This window comes from Pristiophorus japonicus, chromosome 21 (genome assembly GCF_044704955.1).
Source record: "Pristiophorus japonicus isolate sPriJap1 chromosome 21, sPriJap1.hap1, whole genome shotgun sequence".
NCBI lineage: Eukaryota > Metazoa > Chordata > Chondrichthyes > Pristiophoridae > Pristiophorus > Pristiophorus japonicus.
The window spans coordinates 39,263,188-39,285,246 of NC_091997.1; the positions used below are offsets into that span (position 1 = coordinate 39,263,188).

Genomic DNA, 22,059 nt, shown 5'->3' on the forward strand with positions numbered 1-22,059 from the left:
TAACAAGTGGCAGTGAGTTATTGGTGATTGTTTTCTGTTTGTGAGTTCAGAGATGCCAGAACTGGGGAATCTTTCACTTTCAGCACTCAGAGCCAGCATTGAGTGAGCTCAGGTGCACTGCAGTGTAAATTAGATATATAATCGAGTAATACGTCCTCTACTCTGTCCCTACCTTTGTGCTTTAGCTCCAATTTCAGAAGAATGCTCCTATTGTCCCAATGTGATTTTATTTTACATCTACCACACCCGACGTTCTCGAGGCTCTTTGAGTGAGATTAATGCCAAATTCTGAGTCATTTTGTGCTGTGGGTTTTGTGTGTTACCACTGTCAAGGTGTTTGTGTGAAATTAGTTTAACAGTAGAGAGGGGAGAATTACTAACCAGGGGCAGCAGCAATGTGGCTATAGCACATCATTGAGGCAGAATTGGGAAGCTTTATTCTGCCTCAGGCCATATAATATCTTATATGAGAATGCTAGATACCGGCATTGAACATCTGAATTGGAAAGCGTTCTATTCCCCAGCACAATGTCCTTGTCCCGATGTACATAATAGTTAATCTATGTTTAACTTTTCCCACCTCCCCACATGTTCTCAGCTTGACCAGGTGTGTGAAGGTCTCCAACCTGATCTCCAAGTGCTGGATCTGATGGAAGACGAGAACAGAGCGTGTGTGGAGAAGATGCTGGGTCTGTTGGGAATTCAGAAGGCTGATCCACCGGGACAGGCCCTCACCTTGACTCCCCATCAGAATGGGGTCATAAAGGCTACAAACATTCTCATCGAGTCACTTAGTGGTATGACATAAAGTGTGTTTCGATAATGCTAACAGTACGAATTAAGGAATCACCCTCTTCCTTCAGCTGCTGAGGCCCTAAGGTCTGGGATTACCTCCTTAAACCTCTCCGTCCATCTAGCTCTCTCTCCTCCTTTCATCATCATAGGCAGTCCCTCAGATGACTTGCTTCCAATCTAAAAGTGAGTTCTCAGGTGACTGATGAGTTCAATGTGGGACCTACAGTCTCTGTCACAGGCAGACAGCGGTGAAGGAAAGAGAGGGTGGGGAGCCTGTGTTGATGCACGCTCCTTCCGCTGTCTACGCTCCGTTTCTGCTTGTTCTCAGTGATGGGACTGCAGGTGCTCAGTGCCCTCCCGGATGCTCTTCCTCCACTTTGTGTGGTCGTGGACCCGGGATTCCCAGGAGTCAGCGGGGATGTTGCACTTTATCAAAGAGGCTTTGAGGGTGTCCTTGACGTGTTTCCTCTGCCCATCTGGGACTCGCTTGCTGTTTGAGCCTCCGCGTAGAGCGCTTGCTTTGGGAATCTCGTGTCGAGCATGCGGGCGATGTGGCCCACCCAACGCAGCTGATCGAGCGTGGTCAATGCTTCGATGCGGGAGATGTTGTTCTGAGTGAGAACACTGATGTTGGTGCATCTATCCTACCAATGTATTTGCAGGATCTTGCGGAGGCAGCGCTGGTGGTACTTCTTCAGCGTTTTGAGGAGTCTGCTGTATATAATCCATGTCTCCTCCTTTAAAGCGTTCCTTCATATCAAGCTTTTGGTCACCTGTCCTAATACCTCCTTATGTGGGCCGATGACACATTCTGTTTGATAACGCTCCTGTGATGTGCCTTGGGACATTGTTTAATACATTGATGGCGCTATATAAATGCAAGTTGTTGCTGTTGTGAGGGCATCAAAGTGCAACTCAACGGGGCCTTCACTGCAGGATGGTCTGAATTATTCTGCTTCCTTTTCAGAACTGAATCCTGACACTCTAATCTTGTTGGCTGCCAGTGTTGAGATGAAGATTATATCCACACAGCTAAAGCTGGTAAGAAACAGACATTGTTATGAATTCAGGCAAGTGTGAGAGGAGAGGGCAGAGAGATACATACTCACTTGATTTCAAGCACCTTGCTCCCTGTTTTCCAATTGTGATTTGAAACCAAGATTCATCGCAGTATCTCCTGCTCTCTCTCTTTCCATCCCCAGATCTCAGAACTATTGCAATCTTTAACTTGCTTCCTTCCTGGGAACTCAACATCCAAGGGTATTCAATATTCAGGAAAGATAGACAGAAAGGAAAAGGAGGTGGGGCAGCGTTGCTGGTTAAAGAGGAAATTAACGCAATAGTAAGGAAGGACATTAGCTTGGATGATGTGGAATCTGTATGGTAGAGCTGTGGAACACCAAAGAGCATAAAATGCTAGTGGGAGTTGTGAACAGACCACCAAACAGTGGTAGTGAGGTTGGGGATGGCATCAAATAGGAAATTAGGGATGCATGCAACAAAGGTACAGCAGTTATCATGGGCGACTTTAATCTACATATAGATTGGACTAACCAAACTGGCAGCAATACAGTGGAGGAGGATTTCCTGGAGTGTATAAGGGATGGTTTTGTAGACCAACTAGAGGAACCAACTAGAGAGCAGGCCATCCTAGACTGGGTCTTGTGTAATGAGAGAGGATTAATTGGCAATTTTGTTGTGCGAGGCCCCTTGGGGAAGAGTGACCATAATATGGTAGAATTCTTCATGAAGATGGAGAGTGATACAGTTAATTCAGATACTAGGGTGCTGAAATTAAAGAAAGGTAACTTCGATGGTATGAGATGGGAATTGGCTAGGATAGACTGGCAAATGATACTTAAAGGGTTGATGGTAGATAGGCAATGGCAGACATTTAAAGATTACATGGATGAACTTGAACAATTGTACATCTCTGTCTGGCGTAAAAATAAAACAAGGAAGGTAGCTCAACCGTGGCTGACAAGGGAAATTAGGAATAATGTTAAATCCAAAGAAGAGGCATATAAATTGGCCAGAAAAAGCAGCAAACCTGAGGACTGGGAGAAATTTAGAATTCAGTAGAGGAGCTCAAAGGGTTTAATTAGGAGGGGGAAAATAGAGTATGAGAGTAAACTTGGAGGGAACATAAAAACTGACTGCAAAAGCTTCTATAGATATGTGAAGAGAAAACGATTCGTGAAGACAAATGTAGGTCCCTTGCAGTCAGAATCAGGTGAATTTATAATGGGGAACAAAGAAATGGCAGACCAATTGAACAAATATTTTGGTTCTGTCTTCACTAAGGAAGACATAAATAACCTTCCGGAAATACTAGGGGACCGAGGGTCTAGCGAGAAGGAGGAACTGAAGGAAATCCTTATTAGTCAGGACATTGTGTTAGGGAAATTGATGGGATTGAAGGCTGATAAATCCCCAGGGCCAGATGGTCTGCATCCCAGAGTACTTAAGGAAGTGGCCCTAGAAATAGTGGATGCATTGGTAGTCATTTTCCAACATTCTGTAGACTCTGGATCAGTTCCTATGGATTAGAGGGTAGCTTATGTAACCCTACTTTTTAAAAAAGGAGGGAGAGAGAAAACAGGGAATTACAGACCAGTTGGCCTGACATCGGTAGTGGGTAAAATGTTGGAATCAATTATTAAAGATGTAATAGCAGCACATTTGGAAAGCAGTGACAGGATCGGTCCAAGTCTGCATGGATTTATGAAAGGGAAATCATGCTTGACAAATCTTCTAGAATCTTTGAGGATGTAACTAGTAGAGTTGACAAGGGAGAACCAGTGGATGTGGTGTATTTGGACTTTCGAAAGGCTTTTGACAAGGTCCCACACAAGAGATTAGTGTGCAAAATCAAAGCACATGGTATTGGGAGTAATGTATTGACGTGGATAGAGAACTGGTTGGCAGACAGGAAGCAAAGAGTAGGAATAAATGGGTCCTTTTCAGAATGGCAGCTAGTGACTAGTGGGGTACTGCAAGGTTCAGTGCTGGGCCCCCAGCTATTTACAATATACAATCGATGAAGGAATTGAATGCAATATCTCCAAGTTTGCAGATGACACTAAGCTGGATGGCAGTGTGAGCTATGAGGATGATGGTTAGAGGCTGCAGGGTGACTTGGACAGGTTAGGTGAGTGGGCAAATGCATGGCAGATGCAGTATAATGTAGATAAATGTGAGGTTATCCACTTTGGTGGCAAAAATAGGGAGGCAGAATATTATATGAATGGTGACAGATTAGGAAAAAGTGAGGTGCAACGAGACCTGGGTGTCATGGTACATCACTCATTGAAAGTTGGCATGCAGGTACAGCAGACGGTGAAGGCGGCAAATGGCATGTTGGCCTTCATAGCGAGAGCATTTGAGTATAGAAGCAGGGAGGTCTTACTGCAGTTGTACAGGGCCTTGGTGAGGCCACATCTTGAATATTGTGTACAGTTTTGGTCTCCTAATCTGAGGAAGGACATTCTTGCTATTGAGCGAGTGCAGCGAAGGTTCACCAGACTGATTCCCAGGATGGCAGGACTGACATATGAAGAAAGACTGGATCGACTAGGCTTATATTCACTGGAATTTAGAAGAATGAAAGGGGATCTCATAGAAACATATAAAATTCTGATGGGATTGGACAGGTTAGATGCAGGAGGAATGTTCCCGATGTTGTGGAACCAGAACCAGGGGTCACAGTCTAAGATAAGGGGTAAGCCACTTCGGACTGAGATGAGGAGAAACTTCTTCACTCAGAGAATTGTGAACCTGTGGAATTCTCTACCAAAGGAAGTTGTTGAGGACAGTCCATTAGATCTATTCAAAAGTGAGTTAGATGTGGCCTTTACGGCTAAAGGGAGCAAGGGGTATGGAGAGAAAGCAGGAATGGGGTACTGAAGTTGCATGATCAGCCATGATCATATTGAATGGTGATGCAGACTCGAAGGGCTGAATGGCCTACTCCTGTACCTATTTTCTATGTTTCTATGTTTCCTCCTTCAATCTCTACAGGCTATTGAAACTCAGCCTTGGCCTCATCAACTACGTCTTGATTAGCCTCGTCTTTTCACCAACTCTGGTGATGTCTGTCTTTTGGGGGCTTTGCTTTGCAGAGGGGTTGATCAGCATCACCACATTTGTACAGATGTTGAATTGGAATCAGGATTATGGTTCTGTACTTCATTAAAATGATGGCCCAGAACTTCCGATCAGCGGCGCATGACGGCAATCGCCGCTGAACTCGAAGAAATTTGGCAAAAAAGATCTTGTGATAACTGTGGCAAAAGCTTTAGCTTTTCGATGTTAAATTGATAGTTACGCTGTCAAAATGGAATCCCTAGCCTGGAACAGCAGTGATGTCATCATGCTATCTAAGCAACCAATCACGGATGATAATTCTCACAAACAGCAAAACAGGAAATAAAAAGCACTGATTATTAATTCACTTTTAAAAAATTGTACAGATAATGACATAAAGATTGGGACATGGGGTTAAATAGGAAGCTAAAATATCATAAAATATTTGGTTCTATTTTAAACTTCTAGTAATTGTCTATCATAATGGAGAAATTTGACATTCCACAAATATAAAACTTGTTTTTCAGGGCCGGAATACTGTTCAGCAGTCACAACTCTGTTAAAACCCCATTTACACATATTGCATACAAGGAGTAACTTTTTATTGGGTGTTTAACAGTGATATTATAAGCTTGCCTCGGCTTTCCTTGAAATACATTTATACTATTCGCTTCAACTACTCCCTGTGGTAGCAAGTTCCACATTCTCACTAATCTGGGTAAAGATTTTTCTTCTGAATTCCCTGTTGGATTTCTTGGCGACTATCTTATATTGATGGCCTCTAGTTATACTCTTCCCCACAAGCGGAAACATTCTCTCTGTATCCACTCAATCAAAACCTTTCAAATTTAGAAATTTGCTTCCAAAGTCTAAATTGTTAATATAAATTGTGAACATCAGTGTTCCCAGCACTGATCCTTGTGGAACACCAATACACACCTTCTGCCACTGTGAAACGCTACGTTTTACCCCTGCTCTCTGCTAGCTATTCATTCTGCTACTTGTCCCCTGACCTGCATTCTCTGACCTTGTTCATCAGTCTATTATGGGTACCTTATTAAAGGCCTTTTGAAAATCTAGATAAATTACATCTACTGTATTACCATTGTATACTCTCTCTATTACCTCTTCAAAAAATTCAACTAAATTGGCCAAGCAATAACAATGAATAGTCAGCATGGATTTACGGGGCCGAAATTCACCATTCCTGAAGGGACGGCTACCCTAGGGTTTGGGTGGCCGATCGAGGAAAATCGATCGTCTGCCACGGTCGGGTGTTGTTCCCTCCCCAAGCAATATTCAGCTCGAGGGGGATTTCAGCGGTGCGCACTTCTGCTGGAATTGGCGGGGTAAAGTAGCGCTAAAGGAGGTAGTGACGCGGTGAGGTCATCAGCGGGTGGGCCACTGGAAAATGGCCACGCCCACGATTTTCAGCTACAAAAACAGGATCAAGAATGTCACCAAGCAGTTGCAAGACATTCTGGGTGTAGAGGGGGAACAGCCAGAGGTCGTGGTCCATATCGGTACCAATGACATAGGTAGAAAGAGAGGTTAGGTCCTCCAGACAGAGATTAGGGAGCTAGGAGAGAGATTAAAAAGCAGGATCTCAAAGGTAGTAATCTCCGGATTACTTCTGGTGCCACATGCTAGTCAGTACAAAAATAGAGGACAGAGAAGATGAATACGTGGCTGGACAGATGGTGCAGGCGGGAGGGCTTTAGATTCCTGCGGCATTAGGGACTATTTCTGGGGGAGGTGTACAAGCCGGACGGGTTGCACCTCAACAGAGCCGGGACCAGTATTCTCATGGGAGATTTTGCTCGTGCTGTTGGGGAGGGCTTAAACTAACTTGGCAGGGGATGGGCACCGGAGAATAGATTGAGTGGGGACAGAAGCAAAGCTGGAATTGGGCAGCAGAGAAGTAGAAGTAGAAAGTGAATTTGGAAGACAGAGTAAACAAGAGCTGGAAAATAGACAACAGGGGAGTTTGGTGACACTAAATGGTATATACTTCAATGCAAGGAGTATAGGAAATAAGGCAGATGAGCTGAGAGCACAGTTTGACATTTGGGGATACGATATTATAGCTATTACTGAGACATGGCTGAAAGGACAGTTATGGCAGCTCAACATTCCTGGTTACAGAGTTTTCAGACGGGATAGAGAGTGGGGTAAAAAAGGAGGGGGCGGGGGGTCGCAGTACTGATTAAAAATAGAATTACACTGTGAGAAGGGATGATATGTTGGAGGGGTCATCAAACGAGGCCATATGGGTTGAATTAAAGAGCAAAAAAGGGGCGATCACACTAGTGGCAGTGTACTATAGACCCCCAAGCAGTCAGAGGGAGATAGAAGACCAAATATGTGGGCAAAAACTATAGAGCTATAATAGTGGGGATTTCATCTACTCTAATATTAACTGGGAAAAAGTTAGTGTGAATGGTAAACAGGGTGCAGAATTTCTAAAATGCATTCAGGAGAACTTCTTTAGTCAGTATGTAACAAGCCCAACAAGGGAGCGGGATTTTCTGGACTTGGTTTTGGGGAATGAAGAGGGATAGGTGGAAGGGGTATCAGTGGGAGAACATTTTTGTGCCAGTGATCATAATTCAGTCAGATTTAGGGTAGTTATGAAATAAAAGTTCTCAATTGGGGTAAAGCCAATTTTGCTGAGCTGAGATGGGATTTGGCCAAAGTGGAGGAGAAATGGCTACTTGATGGCAAATCAGTATCAGAGCAGTGGGAGGCATTCAAGGAGGAGACCCTGAGGGAACAGAGCAAATAAATGTCCTTAAAAAAAGGGTGGGGCTATCAAATCTAGAGCTCCTGGATATCAAGGGACATCTGGGTAAGATAAAGAAAAAAGGGAAGCTTATGACAGATAACGGGAACTCAACACTGCAGAAACTCTAGAGGAGTATAAGAAGGGCAGGGGTGCAATTAAAAAAGATATCAGGAAAGCAAAGAGAGAGCATGAAAGAATGTTGGCAAGTAAAATCAGGAAAAACTAAAAGATGTTTTATAAATACATTACGAGCAATAGGATAACTAGAGAAAGAGTGGGGTCTATTAGCGACCATAAAGGAAATCTGTGTGTGGAGGCGGAAGACATGGCTAGGATTCTTAATGAATACTTTGCATCCCTTTTCACAAAAGAGAGGGGCCAATGCAGACTTTTCAATGAGGGAGGGGTGTAAAATATTAGGTGAGATAAATATAGTGAGAGAGGAAGTATTAAGTGGCTCAGCAGCTTTGAAATTGGATAAATCCCCAAGTCCGGATGAAATGAATCCCAGGTTGTTAAGAGAAGCAAAAGAGGAAATAGCAGAGGCTCTGACCATCATTTTGGAATCCTCTCTGGCTACAGGTGTGGTGCCAGAGGACTGGAGGGCTGCTAATATTGTACCTTTGTTTAAAAGGGGGAAATGATAGATCATGTAATTACAGGCCAGTCAGCCTAACTTCGTGGTGGGAAAATTATTGGAAAAAAATCCTAAGGGACAGGATAAATCTTCATTTGGAAAGACATTGATTAATCAAGGACAGTCAGCATGGATTTGTCAAGGGAAGAGCGTGTCTGACTAAATTGATTGAATTTTTGGAGGAGGTAACCAGGAGGGTCAATGAGGGCAGTGCGTATGATGTAGTGTATATGGATTTTAGCAAAGCTCTCGATAAGGTCCCACATGGCAGACTAGTCACAAAAGTGATAGCCCGTGGGATCCAGGGCAAAGTGGCAAGTTGGATCCAAAACTGTCTCAGAGGCAAGAAGCAAAGGGTAATGCGCGATGGGTGTTTTTGTGACTGGAAGGCTGGATCCAGTGGGTTCCGCATGGCTCAGTGCTTGGTTCCCTTGCTTCTTGTGTTATATATCAATGACTTGGACAAATGTTGGGGGTATGATTCAGAAGTTTGCAGATGACACTAAAATAGGCTGTGTTGTTGATAATGAAGAAGAAAACTGCAGACTGCAGGAAAATATTAATGCACTGGTCAGGTGGGTAGAACAGTGGCAAATGGAATTCGATCCGGAAAAGTGTGAGGTAATGTATTTGGGAAGGTCTAACAAGGCAAGGGAATACACATTAAATGATATGACACTGAAAAGTGTAGAGGAACAAAGGGACCTTGGAGTGCACGTCCACAGATCCCTGAAGGTAGCAGGCCACGTAGATAAGGTGGTTAAGAAGGCATATGAAATACTTGCCTTTATGTCGAGGCATGGAATACAAGAGCAAGGAGGTTATGCTTGAACTGTATAACACACTGGTTAGGCTGCAGCTGGAGTACTGTGTGCAGTTCTGGTCACCACATTACAGGAATGATGTGATTACACTGGAAAGGGTGCAGAGGAGATTTACAAGAAGAAGAACAGAAGAAATAGGAACAGGAGTAGGCCATGCGGTCCCTCGAGCCTGTTCCGCCATTCAATATGATCACGGCTGATCTGATCATGGACTCAGCTCCACTTCCCCACTCGCTCCCCATAACCACGTAACCCCTAATTCCCATCGTTTAACAAACTGTCTATTTCTGTCTTAAATTTATTCAAAGTCCCAGCTTCCACAGCTCTCTGAGGCAGTGAATTCCACAGATTTAAAACCCTCTGAGAGCAGAAATTTCTCGGCATCTTTGTTTTAAATGGGCGGCCCCGTATTCTAAGATCATGCCCTCCAGTTCTAGACTCCCCCATCAGTGAAAACATCCTCTCTGCATCCACCTTGTCAAGCCCCCTCATAATCTGATAAGTTTCGAGAAGATCGCCTCTCATTCTTTTGAATTTCAATGAGTAGAGGCCCAACCTACTTAACCTTTCCTCATAAGTCAACCCCCTCATCCCCGGAATCAAGCTGGTGGAACTTCTCTGAACTGCCTCCAAAGCAAGTACATTCTTTCGTAAATATGGAAACCAAAACTGCACACAGTTTTCCAATGTTGCCTTGACTGGAGAATTTTGGATATGAGGAATGATTGGAGATACTGGGTCTGTTTTCTTTGTAACAGAGGAGGCTAAGAGGAGACCTGATTGAGGTGTACAAAATTATGATGGGCCTGGATAGGAATGACCGGTTTCCCTTGGCAGAGGGGTCAACAACCAGGGGGCATAGATTTAAAGTAATTGCGGGGAGGTTTAGATGAGATATGAGGGGAAATGTCTTCACCCAACGGGTGGTGGGGGTCTGGAACTCACTACCTGAAAGGGTGGTAGAGGCAGAAACCTTCACCACAATTAAAAGATATTTGGATGTGCATCTAAAGTGCCGTAACCTACAGGGCTACGGACCAATAGCTGGAAAGTGGGGTTGGGTGGATAGCTCTTGGTCAGCCGGCATGGACACAATGGGCCGAAATGGCCTCCTTCCGTGCTGTAAATTTCTATAATTCTATGACTTCTTCAGTCAGTGCTCCCTCGAGGTTTTCCAGTCGGTGCACGAACGCGACACCACTGGAGTTTTGCCGCGATCGGGGCCGTTTGGTAGGAAAATAGCTTTATTAATTTTTAATTTTAATTAAAAGTGCTATAAATTGTATTAATTGTTTTGGCTCCATTAAAACTGCTGAGTGCTGCTCAGAGGTTTTCACAAACATTTGTACAACTTTCAGGTCTAACTCTTTAGTGGAGGCCTGTAGGCCTCATTGTGGGCTGCAGAGACCTGCTTGGCAGGGTTCACCGAGGATGGGAGGAGTGTTGGGAGGGCGACACCTGGTACACCTGCTCAGAAGCAGGGCAGCACACAGGCGAAGGCATCGCCATCAGCGACGTGCAGAGAGGCAGCGGGCAAGGGAGGCAGCAGCCATGGCTGCACAACCGAGAGAAGGGCGTGCAGATGTGCGCAGACCTGCAGCTAGAGGGACTGGCCAGTAGGGAGATGTCATCAGGAGGAGGGTGAGGGATGCTGACTACCCCCTCCAAATACTGGGAGAGGAGCCTTTCCAGCAAGAGCCTCCAGAGGAGCCCAATAATGAGGAGGACCAGGGAGATGGCCAGCAGGCTGCTGCCAGGGGAGGTGGCCAACGCAGACGTGGGGGAAGGAGGCCATACCCTCAAAGGATCTACAGATCTCAGTTCTCCTTCCTCCAGTTCAGTGATGAGCAATGCCTGCAAAGGCTATGTTTTCAGAAAGAACTACTCAGCGAGCTCTGCAATGTCCTGCGAGAAGATCTGCAGCTTCAAACAAGGCTCATGACGCCCTCACCGTGGAGATCAAGGTCACCATCACCTTGAATTTTTACGCCACAGGGTCTTTCCAGTCTTCCACTGCAGACATTGGCAACATCTCCCAATTCTCGGCACATCAGTGCATCCGGCAGGTCACAGATGCACTGTACAGGAGAAGGGTCCAGTACATCTCCTTCCCGATAACAAGGGACAAACAGGTGCAGCGGCAGGCTGGATTTGCCCAAATGGTAGGCTTCCCGAGGGTGCAGGGTGCCATTGACTGCACATACATTGGGCTGAGGGCGACACATCATCACCCCCGAGATCTTTGTCAATCGCAAAGGCTTCCACTCACTGAATGTGCAGCTCGTGTGTGACCACCATTGGATCCTGGCAGTTGATGCGAGGTACCCAGGCAGTGGCCATAAATCATTCATTCTGCCCCAGACCAGTGTGCCGCTATCTTCACTGGCTTGAATCAGGATTGCATTTGGCTGCTTGGGGACAAGGGATATCGCCTGTCAACTTGGCTGCTCACTCCACTGCGGAACCCCAGGACAGCGCCAGAACATACGTACAATAACGCTCTTTGTGCCACCAATTGTATCATTGAGCAGTGCATAGGCATCCTGGAGCAGAGGTTCCGGTGCCTGGACCGCTCTGGTAGCACCTTGCGGTATTCTCCTCATTGGGTCTCCATCATCGTCGTGGTCTGCTGCATGCTGCACAACCTGGCCATCATGCGGGGACAACCGCTGGAGGTCGAGCCAGCAGTACCACCTGAGGAGGAGGAGCAGGAGGCGCAGGAGAAGGAGGAGGAGGATCCCCGTCATCCCCATCGCAACGCTGGAAGGGAGGTGCAGCTGCGTCTCACAGCTGCTCGCTTCAGATAATCCCATCCACACATGACCTTTCAGATCCCACTTTCAATGGCCATCGCAATGCGTGGCTTAATGCAGAACTGTCATCCCTGTGGCTGCATCATGGGTCTGGGAAGGCTGCTGTGGTTGTTGTCTGGGACCTACAGCTGTCCTGTTAGGATGTCCTGGAACACCTCTGGACCTGGAAGGGCCGGGTGCAGTCTGACCAGCACTCTCCTGGGAGGGTGTGTCCTCACATATATGGAGATGTCCAACACCTCCCCTGCAATCTCCCTCCATGCATTATACACTAGCGGTCTGCCAGGTCTCCCCACATCAGGAAACAGTATTCTTCTTCTATCCTCCACACCATCCATCAGTGTCTCCAGCTCCATATCAGTGAACATATCTGAATAGTGACAGATTAGGAAAAAGGAAGGTGCACCGAGACCTGGGTGTCATGGTACATCAGTCATTGAAGGTTGGCATGCAGGTACAGCAGGCGGTTAAGAAAGCAAATGGCATGTTGGCCTTCATAGCGAGGGGATTTGAGTACAGGGGCAGGGAGGTGTTTCTACAGTTGTACAGGGCCTTGGTGAGGCCACACCTGGAGTATTGTGTACAGTTTTGGTCTCCTAACTTGAGGAAGGACATTCTTGCTATTGAGGGAGTGCAGCGAAGATTCACCAGACTGATTCCCGGGATGGTGGGACTGACCTATCAAGAAAGATTGGATCAACTGGGCTTGTATTCACTGGAGTTCAGAAGAATGAGAGGGGACCTCATAGAAACGTTTAAAATTCTGACGGGTTTCGACAGGTTAGATGCAGGAAGAATGTTCCCAATGTTGGGGAAGTCCAGAACCAGGGGTCACAGTCTAAGGATAAGGGGTAAGCCATTTAGGACCGAGATGAGGAGAAACTTCTTCACCCAGAGAGTGGTGAACCTGTGGAATTCTCTACCACAGAAAGTAGTTGAGGCCAATTCACCAAATATATTCAAAAGGGAGTTAGATGAAGTCCTTACTACTCGGGGGATCAAGGGGTATGGCAAGAAAGCAGGAAGGGGGTACTGAAGTTTCATGTTCAGCCATGAACTCATTGAATGGCGGTGCAGGCTAGAAGGGCTGAATGGCCTGCTCCTGCACCTATTTTCTATGTTTCTATGTTTCTCACCTGTTGGCTCTCCTTGCACTGCTAACACCAGCCATCTTTCCAACCTCCTTTCCCCTCAGGGCCTTGCTGCAAACCCTGACCTAAGCAGCTGGCTCATTAGAAACCCTTACCTGCATGCTGAATTTATCAGTGCTGATAATGCTCAAATTAAGACAGCCACACTGCTGAAAAATCCACTTTGGAAGGACTGGGGCCCATTTTTTCACTTTTGGAGCTGAATATGGCCAGCCACATAGAAATTTTGGCTCTAATGGCCACAAAAAGGTGGGCGGCGGGGGGGATCATCAGCTTTCCAGCAGTACTGAATTTCGGGCCCTACACCTTTTTCTAACAAATTATTAAATATGTGTCGTAATGTCTCAGCTATCTCTTCTTTAGATTATTCTAAAAATGCATGGATACACTCCATCCGGACCAAGGTTTTATCCTCTAAGTTTGATTAGTTTAATTAATATATCCCCTCTTTTTATTTTAAATGTGCTTATCTCATTACTGATATCATCATCCAATGTCACGTCCACCTGTTCTAACTCACTGGTAAATACTGAAACAAAATAATGATTTAATATTTCTGCCATCTCTCTATCGTTACCTGTGGTATTGTCCTGTTCTCCTTTAATGGCACAGTCCCATCTCAATCTTCCTTTTTTTATTGATCTGCCTGTAAAATATTTTACTACAGGCAACTCTCGATAATCCGTACACGGATCCAACGGAAAACCGTTGTAACGGGATTTAAAATTGCGAACAAGTGAGAAGACAGCCCCAAATAATTTGGAAAAATCAGCTTCCAAACACTGTGCTCATTTGTATTTGCTCATTCTCTCTCTCACACAATCTCTCTCTCTCTCACACTCACACATTCTCTCTCCCTGGCCGACCCCGTACAGGCTGCTTCTGTCCCAGGCCGAAAGGACTCTGCACCGTGGGGACTCTCTCACTCACCATAAAAATCCCCCTCCTCTGCCCTTGCTTTGCTGGCGTGTGTGTGTGCGAGCTGCTGCAGCCTCTCGCGGCCGCCGCTGATGTTGGGAACGGAGGCAGTGCCAGCAGCGGGTTCCAGGCACGGACTTTAATCAGAAGACTGCTAACTTCACCAGCGTACCAGCAAACCAGGCACAGAACCTGTACATGCATGCTGGTAATGCCCATCTTTTGTTACTGGTTGTAGCTGATTGCATTGATTCATTAAAGTTTTAACTCGTCCTAACGGAAAAATTGTTTACCCGTAATCGCCCAATCCCAGAGGGACCCGGATAATCGAGAGTTTCCTGTGTTTTGTTTTATGTTCCTTGACAATTTAATTTCATCGGGCTGGATTTCAGGCTTTGATGTTTTTGGGGCGATAATGGTGGCGGGGCGGGAAAGTTAGCGGCCAGGAATAGTTTCTGCTTTACTAGTTAAGTTTGGGCATCTGGGCCCTGTGTCGGGGGTTCAGCGCTAGGGGAGGCGTCGTACACCTCTCTTGGAGCAAGGATGGGAGACACTTGAGCTAAAGGCCTGAACGGGAGCGCTCCGAGAGACATTTGGGTGTGGGGGGTGTAAAGTCATGTCCCCTCAGTACAGATTCACACGAGGCATGTAGTGAAGTCAAGGTCACTCTGGACCTGTACCTTTATTTCACAGCTCTGGAATGCTGCACTTGCCTGAGACCTGTCCTTATATACCTGTCTATTGCAAGTGCACCCCTGGTGGTAAGGTATGCTGGTGGTTACAGGTCATATCTTATTACAGTCATGTATAGCATGTTAGGATACAGTTATATATAATAATGTAAGATACATGACATCACCCTCCCCCAAGGTCTTATTGTCTTCATAGGTTCAGTCTCTCAGGTGGTCTATGCTCTCGCGTAGAGCGTCTGAGTTGTGGTTCAGTTGTTTGCTTTGGTGTCTGTTTTTCTTTGGGTGTGGTTGCTGGTATCTCGCCTGGGCTGTCTGTTTCGATTGGTGTGATTGTTGTTGACTCGCCTGGGCTGTCTGTTGGGATTGCCCTTTCCTCAGGTTGTTCCCTCTGTCTGTCCACCAGGTGTGGTGCGAGTTCCACATTGTAGTCTGCCTCTGGTTCCGCAGTGTTGTTGGTGAATCTGCTTTTGACTTGGTCTACATGCCTCCGGCAGGTTTTGCCATTGTCCATTTGTACTACCAGTAGCCTGTTTCCTTCCTTGCCCGTTACTGTTCCTGCAAGCCATTTGGGACCCCTGCCATAGTTTAGTACAAACACTTTGTCCCCTATCTCATTCCATCTCCCCCTCGAATTTCTGTCATGGTACTCAGTCAGCTTATGGCGCTTTGCCTCAATGATTTTGTGCATGTCTGGGAGGATTAATGAGAGCCTTGTTTTTAAAGTCCTTTTCATCAACAGTTGCGTGGGGGGATCCCAGTCAATGACAAGATCTGTATGCCAGCAACAGTCGCGACAGGCGACCCTGCAGCGTGGGACCTTGGATTTTAAGGATGCCTTGTTTAATGATTTGCACTGCTCTCTCTGCCTGGCTGTTGGAGGCCGGCTTGAACGGTGCCGTCTTGACGTGATTTATGACGTGGTCAGTTATAAAGTCTTGGAATTCTGCGCTGGTGAAGCACGGATCATTGTCACTGACCAATATGTCAGGGATTCTGTGCATTGCAAACATGGTTGCGAGGCTCTCCACAGTGGTGGAGGTTGTGCTCGAGTTTAAAATGGTGCATTCGATCCACTTTGATTAATGCATCTACAACTACGAGGAACATTTTGCCCATGAATGGGCCCGCATAGTCTACGTGCAACCGCGATCACGGTTTGGTAGGCCAGGGCCAGGGGCTCAGTGGAGCCTCCCTGGGGGCATTGCTGAGTTGGGCACAAATGGTGCACCTTCGGACGCAGAGCTCCAAGTCCGCGTCAATACCAGGCCACCAGACGTGGGATCTGGCTATGGCCTTCATGAGAACGATCCCCGGGTGCTCGCGGTGGAGCTCCCGGACAAATGCCTCTCTGCCTCGCAGAGGCATGACTACTCGGTTGCCCCACATCAAGCAGTTTGCTTGTAGTGATAGATCATGCATGCGCCTGTGAAAGGGTTTTAATTCCTCGGGGCAGGCATCGCGAGCCTCTGCCCAGTCACCGGTTAGGACATATCTTTTTACTCAGGATAACGAGTAAAATGGTGCATTCGATCCACTTTGAAAATGCATCTACAACTACGAGGAACATTTTGCCCATGAATGGGCCCGCATATTCTACGTGCACCCGCGACCACGGTTTGGTAGGCCAGGGCCAGGGACTCAGTGGCTGTCCAGGCTCTGATTTGATGAGCTGTCATGGGCGAACCTGTGGACTCAAAGGCATTGATTGCCATGACTATCTCACAGTCCTGTTCGTCAGACCCTTCCATGGTCGCCAGGGGTAGCCTGCTGAGCGCGTCGGCACAGTTGTCTGTGCCTGGTCTGTGCCTTATGGTATAGTCGTAGGACGCCAGCATGACTGCCCACCGTTGAATTCGCGCTGAGGCGTTGTCGTTTATTGCCTTGCTCTCGGATAGGAGGGACGTGAGGGGCTTGTGGTCAGTTTCTAACGTGAACTTGGCCCCGAAAAGGTATTGGTGCATCTTTTTGACACCGTACACGCTCGCGAGCACCTCCTTCTCTACCATTCCGTACCCGTACACCGCCCTCGAAAGTGACTTCGAGGCATAAGCTATGGGTTGTAATTTGCCTGCACTATTGACATGTTGCAAAACGCACCCGACCCCATACGCTGACGCATCGCATTTGAGAACTAGTTTTTTACCTGGGTCAAAGAAAGTCAAAACACTGTTGGAACACAGAAGGTTGCGTGCCTTGTTGAAGGCGCGTTCCTGGGCGTCCCCCCAAAACCAATCGCACCCCTTTCTGAGTAGCACGTGGAGACACTCCAGCAGCGTGCTTAAGTTCTGCATAAAGTTCCCAAAGTAATTGAGTAGCCCGAGAAATGCGCGCGGTTCTGAGACATTCCGGGGCCTGGGTGCCAGGCGAATTGCTTCTGTTTTGGACTCTGTTGGGCGGATTCCATCAGCGGCAATCCTTCTGCCCAAAAATTCAACCTCGGGTGCGAGAAACAGGCACTTGGATTTCTTGACTCGTAGGCCTACCCGATCCAACCGCTTTAGTACTTCCTCCAAATTACGGAGATGGGAGTCGGTGTCCCTGCCCGTGATAAGTATGTCGTCTTGAAATACAACCGTCCCCGGGATGGACTTGAGCAGACTCTCCATGTTGCGCTGGACTATGGCAGCTGCCGACCTGATGCCGAATGGGCATCGATTGTACATGAAAAGGCCTCGATGTGTGTTGATGGTGGTGAGTAGCTTGGATTCCTAGGTCAATGCTTGCGTCATATACAGATGTGAGGTCTAATTTTGAGAAAAGTTTACCTCCAGCCATTGTGGCAAATAAGTCCTCCTCTCTGGGCAGTGGCTACTGGTCCTGTAGGGAGACTCTGTTTATGGTAGATTTGTAGTCCCCACAGATTCGTACGGATCCATCAGGCTTCATGACTGGGAAGATGGGACTTGCCCAGTCGCTAAATTTCACAGGTGATATAATGCCTTCCCGCAGAAGCCTGTCTAGTTCGTGTTCAATCTTTTCCCTCATCACATAGGGTACAGCTCTGGCCTCGTGATGGACCAGTCTAGCATCCTGTGTGATGTCGATTTTGACTTTGGCCCTTTTGAAAGTGCCCACACCTGGCTGAAAGAGATGTTCAAATCGCTTTATAACTGTTGAGCAGGAGGTCCGTTCCTCTAATGACATGGCATGGACATCATCCCATTTCCAGTTTAGTTTTGCCAGCCAGCTTCTCCCCAGCAGTGCTGGGGGGTCTCCGGGGACAATCCACACGGGAAGTCGGTTCACTGTCCCTTTGTGTGAGACATAGAGCATGGCGCTGCCGAGGACTGGTACGATTTCTTTGGTATAGGTCCTTAGTTTGGTGTCGACCCTTGTGAGTTTTGGTCTGTCTCTTTTATGTGGCCACAGTTGTTCAAATTGTTGAGCGCCCATGAGAGATTGACTCGCTCCCGTATCCAGCTCCATGTTGACAGATATCCTGTTGAGTAGGACCCTCATCATTATAGGAGGCGTCCTGTTGTAGGAGCAGCGGCCATTGATCGTGTTGACCCGCTGTACATCGGTGTCCCGGGTACTGTCCCCACCATCTTCTTGTCTGCTTTCCGACCCATCCGATTTGTATACCAGCGGAGCTGCCATCTTTTTGCACATGCGGGCCAAATGCCCTGTATATTCACAATTTCTGCAAACAGCCTGCTGAAATCGACATCCCCTTGACGAGTGCCCACCCCCACACCTCCAGCACAGACCTGTTCCATTGTTCAAAGTGTTCCCAAAGAATGAGCAGCGTCTGGCTGATCTCTCTTGAGCTTCTCTCAGTTTGTAGTTGATTGCTCGCATTGTGGGTTGATGAGGTGTGAACGGCTGTTCCTGTGGCCCTTGATGGCTTCTGCCTGCTGTCGAGAGCCTGTTCTCCCGGTTTTGTCTGTGCGTGGGGGTAGCAGCTTGTTTAGTGCAGTGAACTTCTTGTTCTGATATTTTGTTTGTTGTCGTACCTGCATTGTAAATCAACCTAATTTCTTCTTCCCCTACCAAGAATGTCTGTGCAACCAGTGCTGCTGCCTCTAAGGTCAGGTTCTTGATCTGTATGAGCTTTCGGAATATGCCTGCTTGGCCTATTCCTTCAATGAAAAAGTCCCTCTGCATTTCTCTCCTCATTTCATCGGAGAACTCACATAAATTAGCCAACCTCCGAAGTTCCGCCACGAAGTCGGGTATGCTCTGGCCCACGCAGCGTCTGTAGTTGTAGAACCTGTGTCTGTCCATGTGTAGGCTGCTCGCTGGCTTCAGGTGGTCTCTTACCAGTGTGCTCAATTCTTCAAACGACTTGCTTGCTGGTTTCTCGGGTGCCAACAGATCCTTCATTAAAGCGTATGTTTTCGAGCCACAGCTGGTCAAGAGATGGGCTCTTCTCTTGTCTGCCTTATCGTCGCCTAACCAGTCTTTGGTTACAAAGCTTTGCTGGAGCCTTTCTCTAAAGTCCTCCCAATTGTCTCCCGCATTGTACTTTTCATCCCATCCTCGTTGCCACTGTAAAGTCCTGTCCCCTCAGTACAGATTCACACGAGGCATGTAGTGAAGTCAAGGTCACTCTGGACCTGCACCTTTATTTCACAGCTCTGGAATGCTGCACTTGCCTGAGACCTGTCCTTATATACCTGTCTCTTGCAAGTGCACCCCTGGTCATGTATAGCATGTTAGGATACAGTTATATATAATAATGTAAGATACATGACAGGGGGAAACCTAAAAAAAAACACACAAACATTCCCAAAGCATTGCCCACGCCACCACAACACAATTCGCTAAAAAAATTAAAAGAAAAAACAATCACACTTACCTCAGGAGTCCATTACTCACCTGTTCACCGATGGGATGGTTGGACCGCCCTGATTTCCCAGGTGGTCATTGCGAGGCGTGAATGAAGGTGGACGGGTCGGGCAGGAGCTCAAACTCGCACCAGTGTCGTTTCACACCGGCGCAGCTCTTCCCGGCGGTGCTGCTCAGCGCCGCTGCTAAACCTGACCGGAGGATCACTGCGGGGCGCTGGATGCTGAATGCACGGCCAGAACACCTCACCGCCGCCATTGCTGCCAATCCGGGGCGGAATCCATAGCGCAGAAGACCGGAAAGTCCAGCCGAAATTCCTGTTGCCTTCCTAAATTGTTTTTTTGACTTCTCTCCTAATCTTTTCCGATTCTCCCTTATCGTGCAATCCCCTGCTGTCTATGTATTTAATGTATCCCTCTTACCTTACCCCCAATTGTTCCCTTATGGCTTTATTCATCCATGGAGTCTCATTAGTGTTTAGTTTGTTCTTTCGTTTTAGTGCAATATATTGTTGGTGCACTCTGATGAACGCGATATTAAATGTTTCCCATTGCTGTTCCACGTTATTTTTTGCCAATATTGTTGCCCATTTATTTTGTCAAGTTCTATTCTCAGCCCCTCAAAATCAGCTGTTCTCCAATCTATTACTCTGGATTTCGTCATTGGGCAGCTAGCCTATGTGAAGAATGACACTTGAGTGAGATACTGGAAAGCTGTTGACAGCTGAGGAATTGTCCCCCTAGCAACAGTCAGCACCTGAAGGAGAGGAGTAAATTCAAGGGGAAAAACATTTCGAATGAAAGTTATGAGTTAACCCTTTATGTTGCTGAGCAGAGGCACTGTTATGGCTGTGTTACCTGTTTCTTGTCTTTATTTTAATTCCTTTTCTCTCATGATTGTATGTGCTCAAGTGAACCTTAGAAACTGGAGTAAAATAAGGAAGAAAGTTGAATAATTCCTCAGAATTTCTCTGGAGTATCCCTTTGAGGTGGACAAGGATTGGGATCCTTCCTGTGACTGGGACAAAACACAGTGGAAGAGCTCAGTACCAGATGGAATTCTGACCGATTTCTTAATGGCAGATATGTGCCAGGAACAAGAGGGAAGCTAATCTTAGGCCAGCTTAATGATGAGGGCTGCTTCCATCATCTTAAATACAAGGAAAACATCTTTCATGGGGCACTCAAGAATATAGATTGTAATCATTTCTCTCTTTTTAACTTCAACCTGCTTTAACTCTGTCGAGTTGATCTGATCAGTTTAAATTACTGGCCTCTTTGAATATTTCTTATGGAACTGTTGCAAGATAAAATAGTTTTACTTTACCCCGCAGAGACAAAATTCCCTCTGAAATCTTTTTATTCTAATTGGTTTTCCAGGTGGAAAGGATTGAGGAAAGAATGTTCCCATTGCAATTATTAGTGGAGCCACTTATAGATGAGCAGGAAACTGGGGAGAAGCAGGAAACTGAAGAGACCCTGGTCCTTCAGCTCACAGATGAGGAGTTTGAAATAACGCAGCAGATGTTTGAAGAATTTGGATTTCAGCTACAGAGAGAAAACGCTTCAAACTCACGCATTGTGGATTGTGGAAAAAAACAAAAGTTGTTGCATGTCTTTGCTGCTCTGTCTGTTCTCAATGCTTTAAATAACTGAGCAACCATGAATGATTCACGCCAGTCATACATGGTCCTTGAAGATGCAACCCTTCCCTTTCCAGTCATCCCTTTGCTGATTACAGGCTGCATCCTGTTCCTATCTGTCTACTGGAGACGTTGCCCTCACTGTGACATTGATGGCCACATCCTCACCTGGTCTCTCTTTGGCTACTTGAGGTACCATCTTTGGATGCAGAGGGCATCTTTTGAATTATGTGTTTGCTTGTAACATTGTAGAACTGCAAAGTGCATATATTGGTTAACTCTCTGTGCTGCTGTAGGCTGGGTAGTGTCACTGTATTCTGTTGTATTACCTGTCACTTTGATTCAATAAAGTCCTTTACTCTCACAATAGAGAGAGAAAGAAACATGTTTTGCATTTATATCGCACCTTTCACCATCTCAGGATGTTCCAAAGCACTTTACAACTTTACAGCCAAAAAAAATACTTTTTAAAGTGTGGTCAATGTTGTAATGTAAAAATGAGGGATAAATATTGGCTAGAACATTCGTATTTGCCTTATTCTGTCATCAGAGAATACATATAGCAACAAAAACTTGCATTGTCCAGCACCTTTAACATAGTAAAACATCCCAGGGCATTTCAGAGAAGCATAATCCAACAAAAATAGACACCGAGCCAAAGAAGGAGATATTAGGATAGGCAATCAATAGCTTGGTCAAGGAGGTAGGTTTTAAGGGGGGCCTTAAATAAGGAGAGGAAGGTGTGGCCATTTAGGGAGGGAATGCCAGAGATTGGGGCCTAGTCAGCTAAATGTGCGACTGCCAATAGTGGGGTGAAGTAAGTGGGGATGAACAAGAGACCAGAGCTGGAGCAACGCAGAGTTCGGGAAGGGTTGGAGGGTTGGAGGAGGTTACAGAGATAGAGGAGCATGAGGCCATGGAGTGA

The 22,059-nt window shown here is 46.5% G+C and overlaps 1 protein-coding gene across 1 annotated transcript in view; it reads left to right on the plus strand.

Annotated features, from left to right (window-relative positions):
* LOC139233962 (gasdermin-A3-like) overlaps positions 1–21,517 on the plus strand; it is a 49,166-nt gene extending 27,649 nt beyond the window's left edge. The window contains exons 8-10 of the mRNA XM_070864666.1: positions 599–797; positions 1,763–1,836; positions 20,872–21,517. Of these exons, the coding sequence (XP_070720767.1) occupies positions 599–797; positions 1,763–1,836; positions 20,872–21,147 (549 nt within the window). The 3' untranslated portion in view covers positions 21,148–21,517. The remainder of the gene's footprint in view (positions 1–598; positions 798–1,762; positions 1,837–20,871) is intronic.
* The last annotated feature ends 542 nt before the right edge of the window (positions 21,518–22,059 follow it).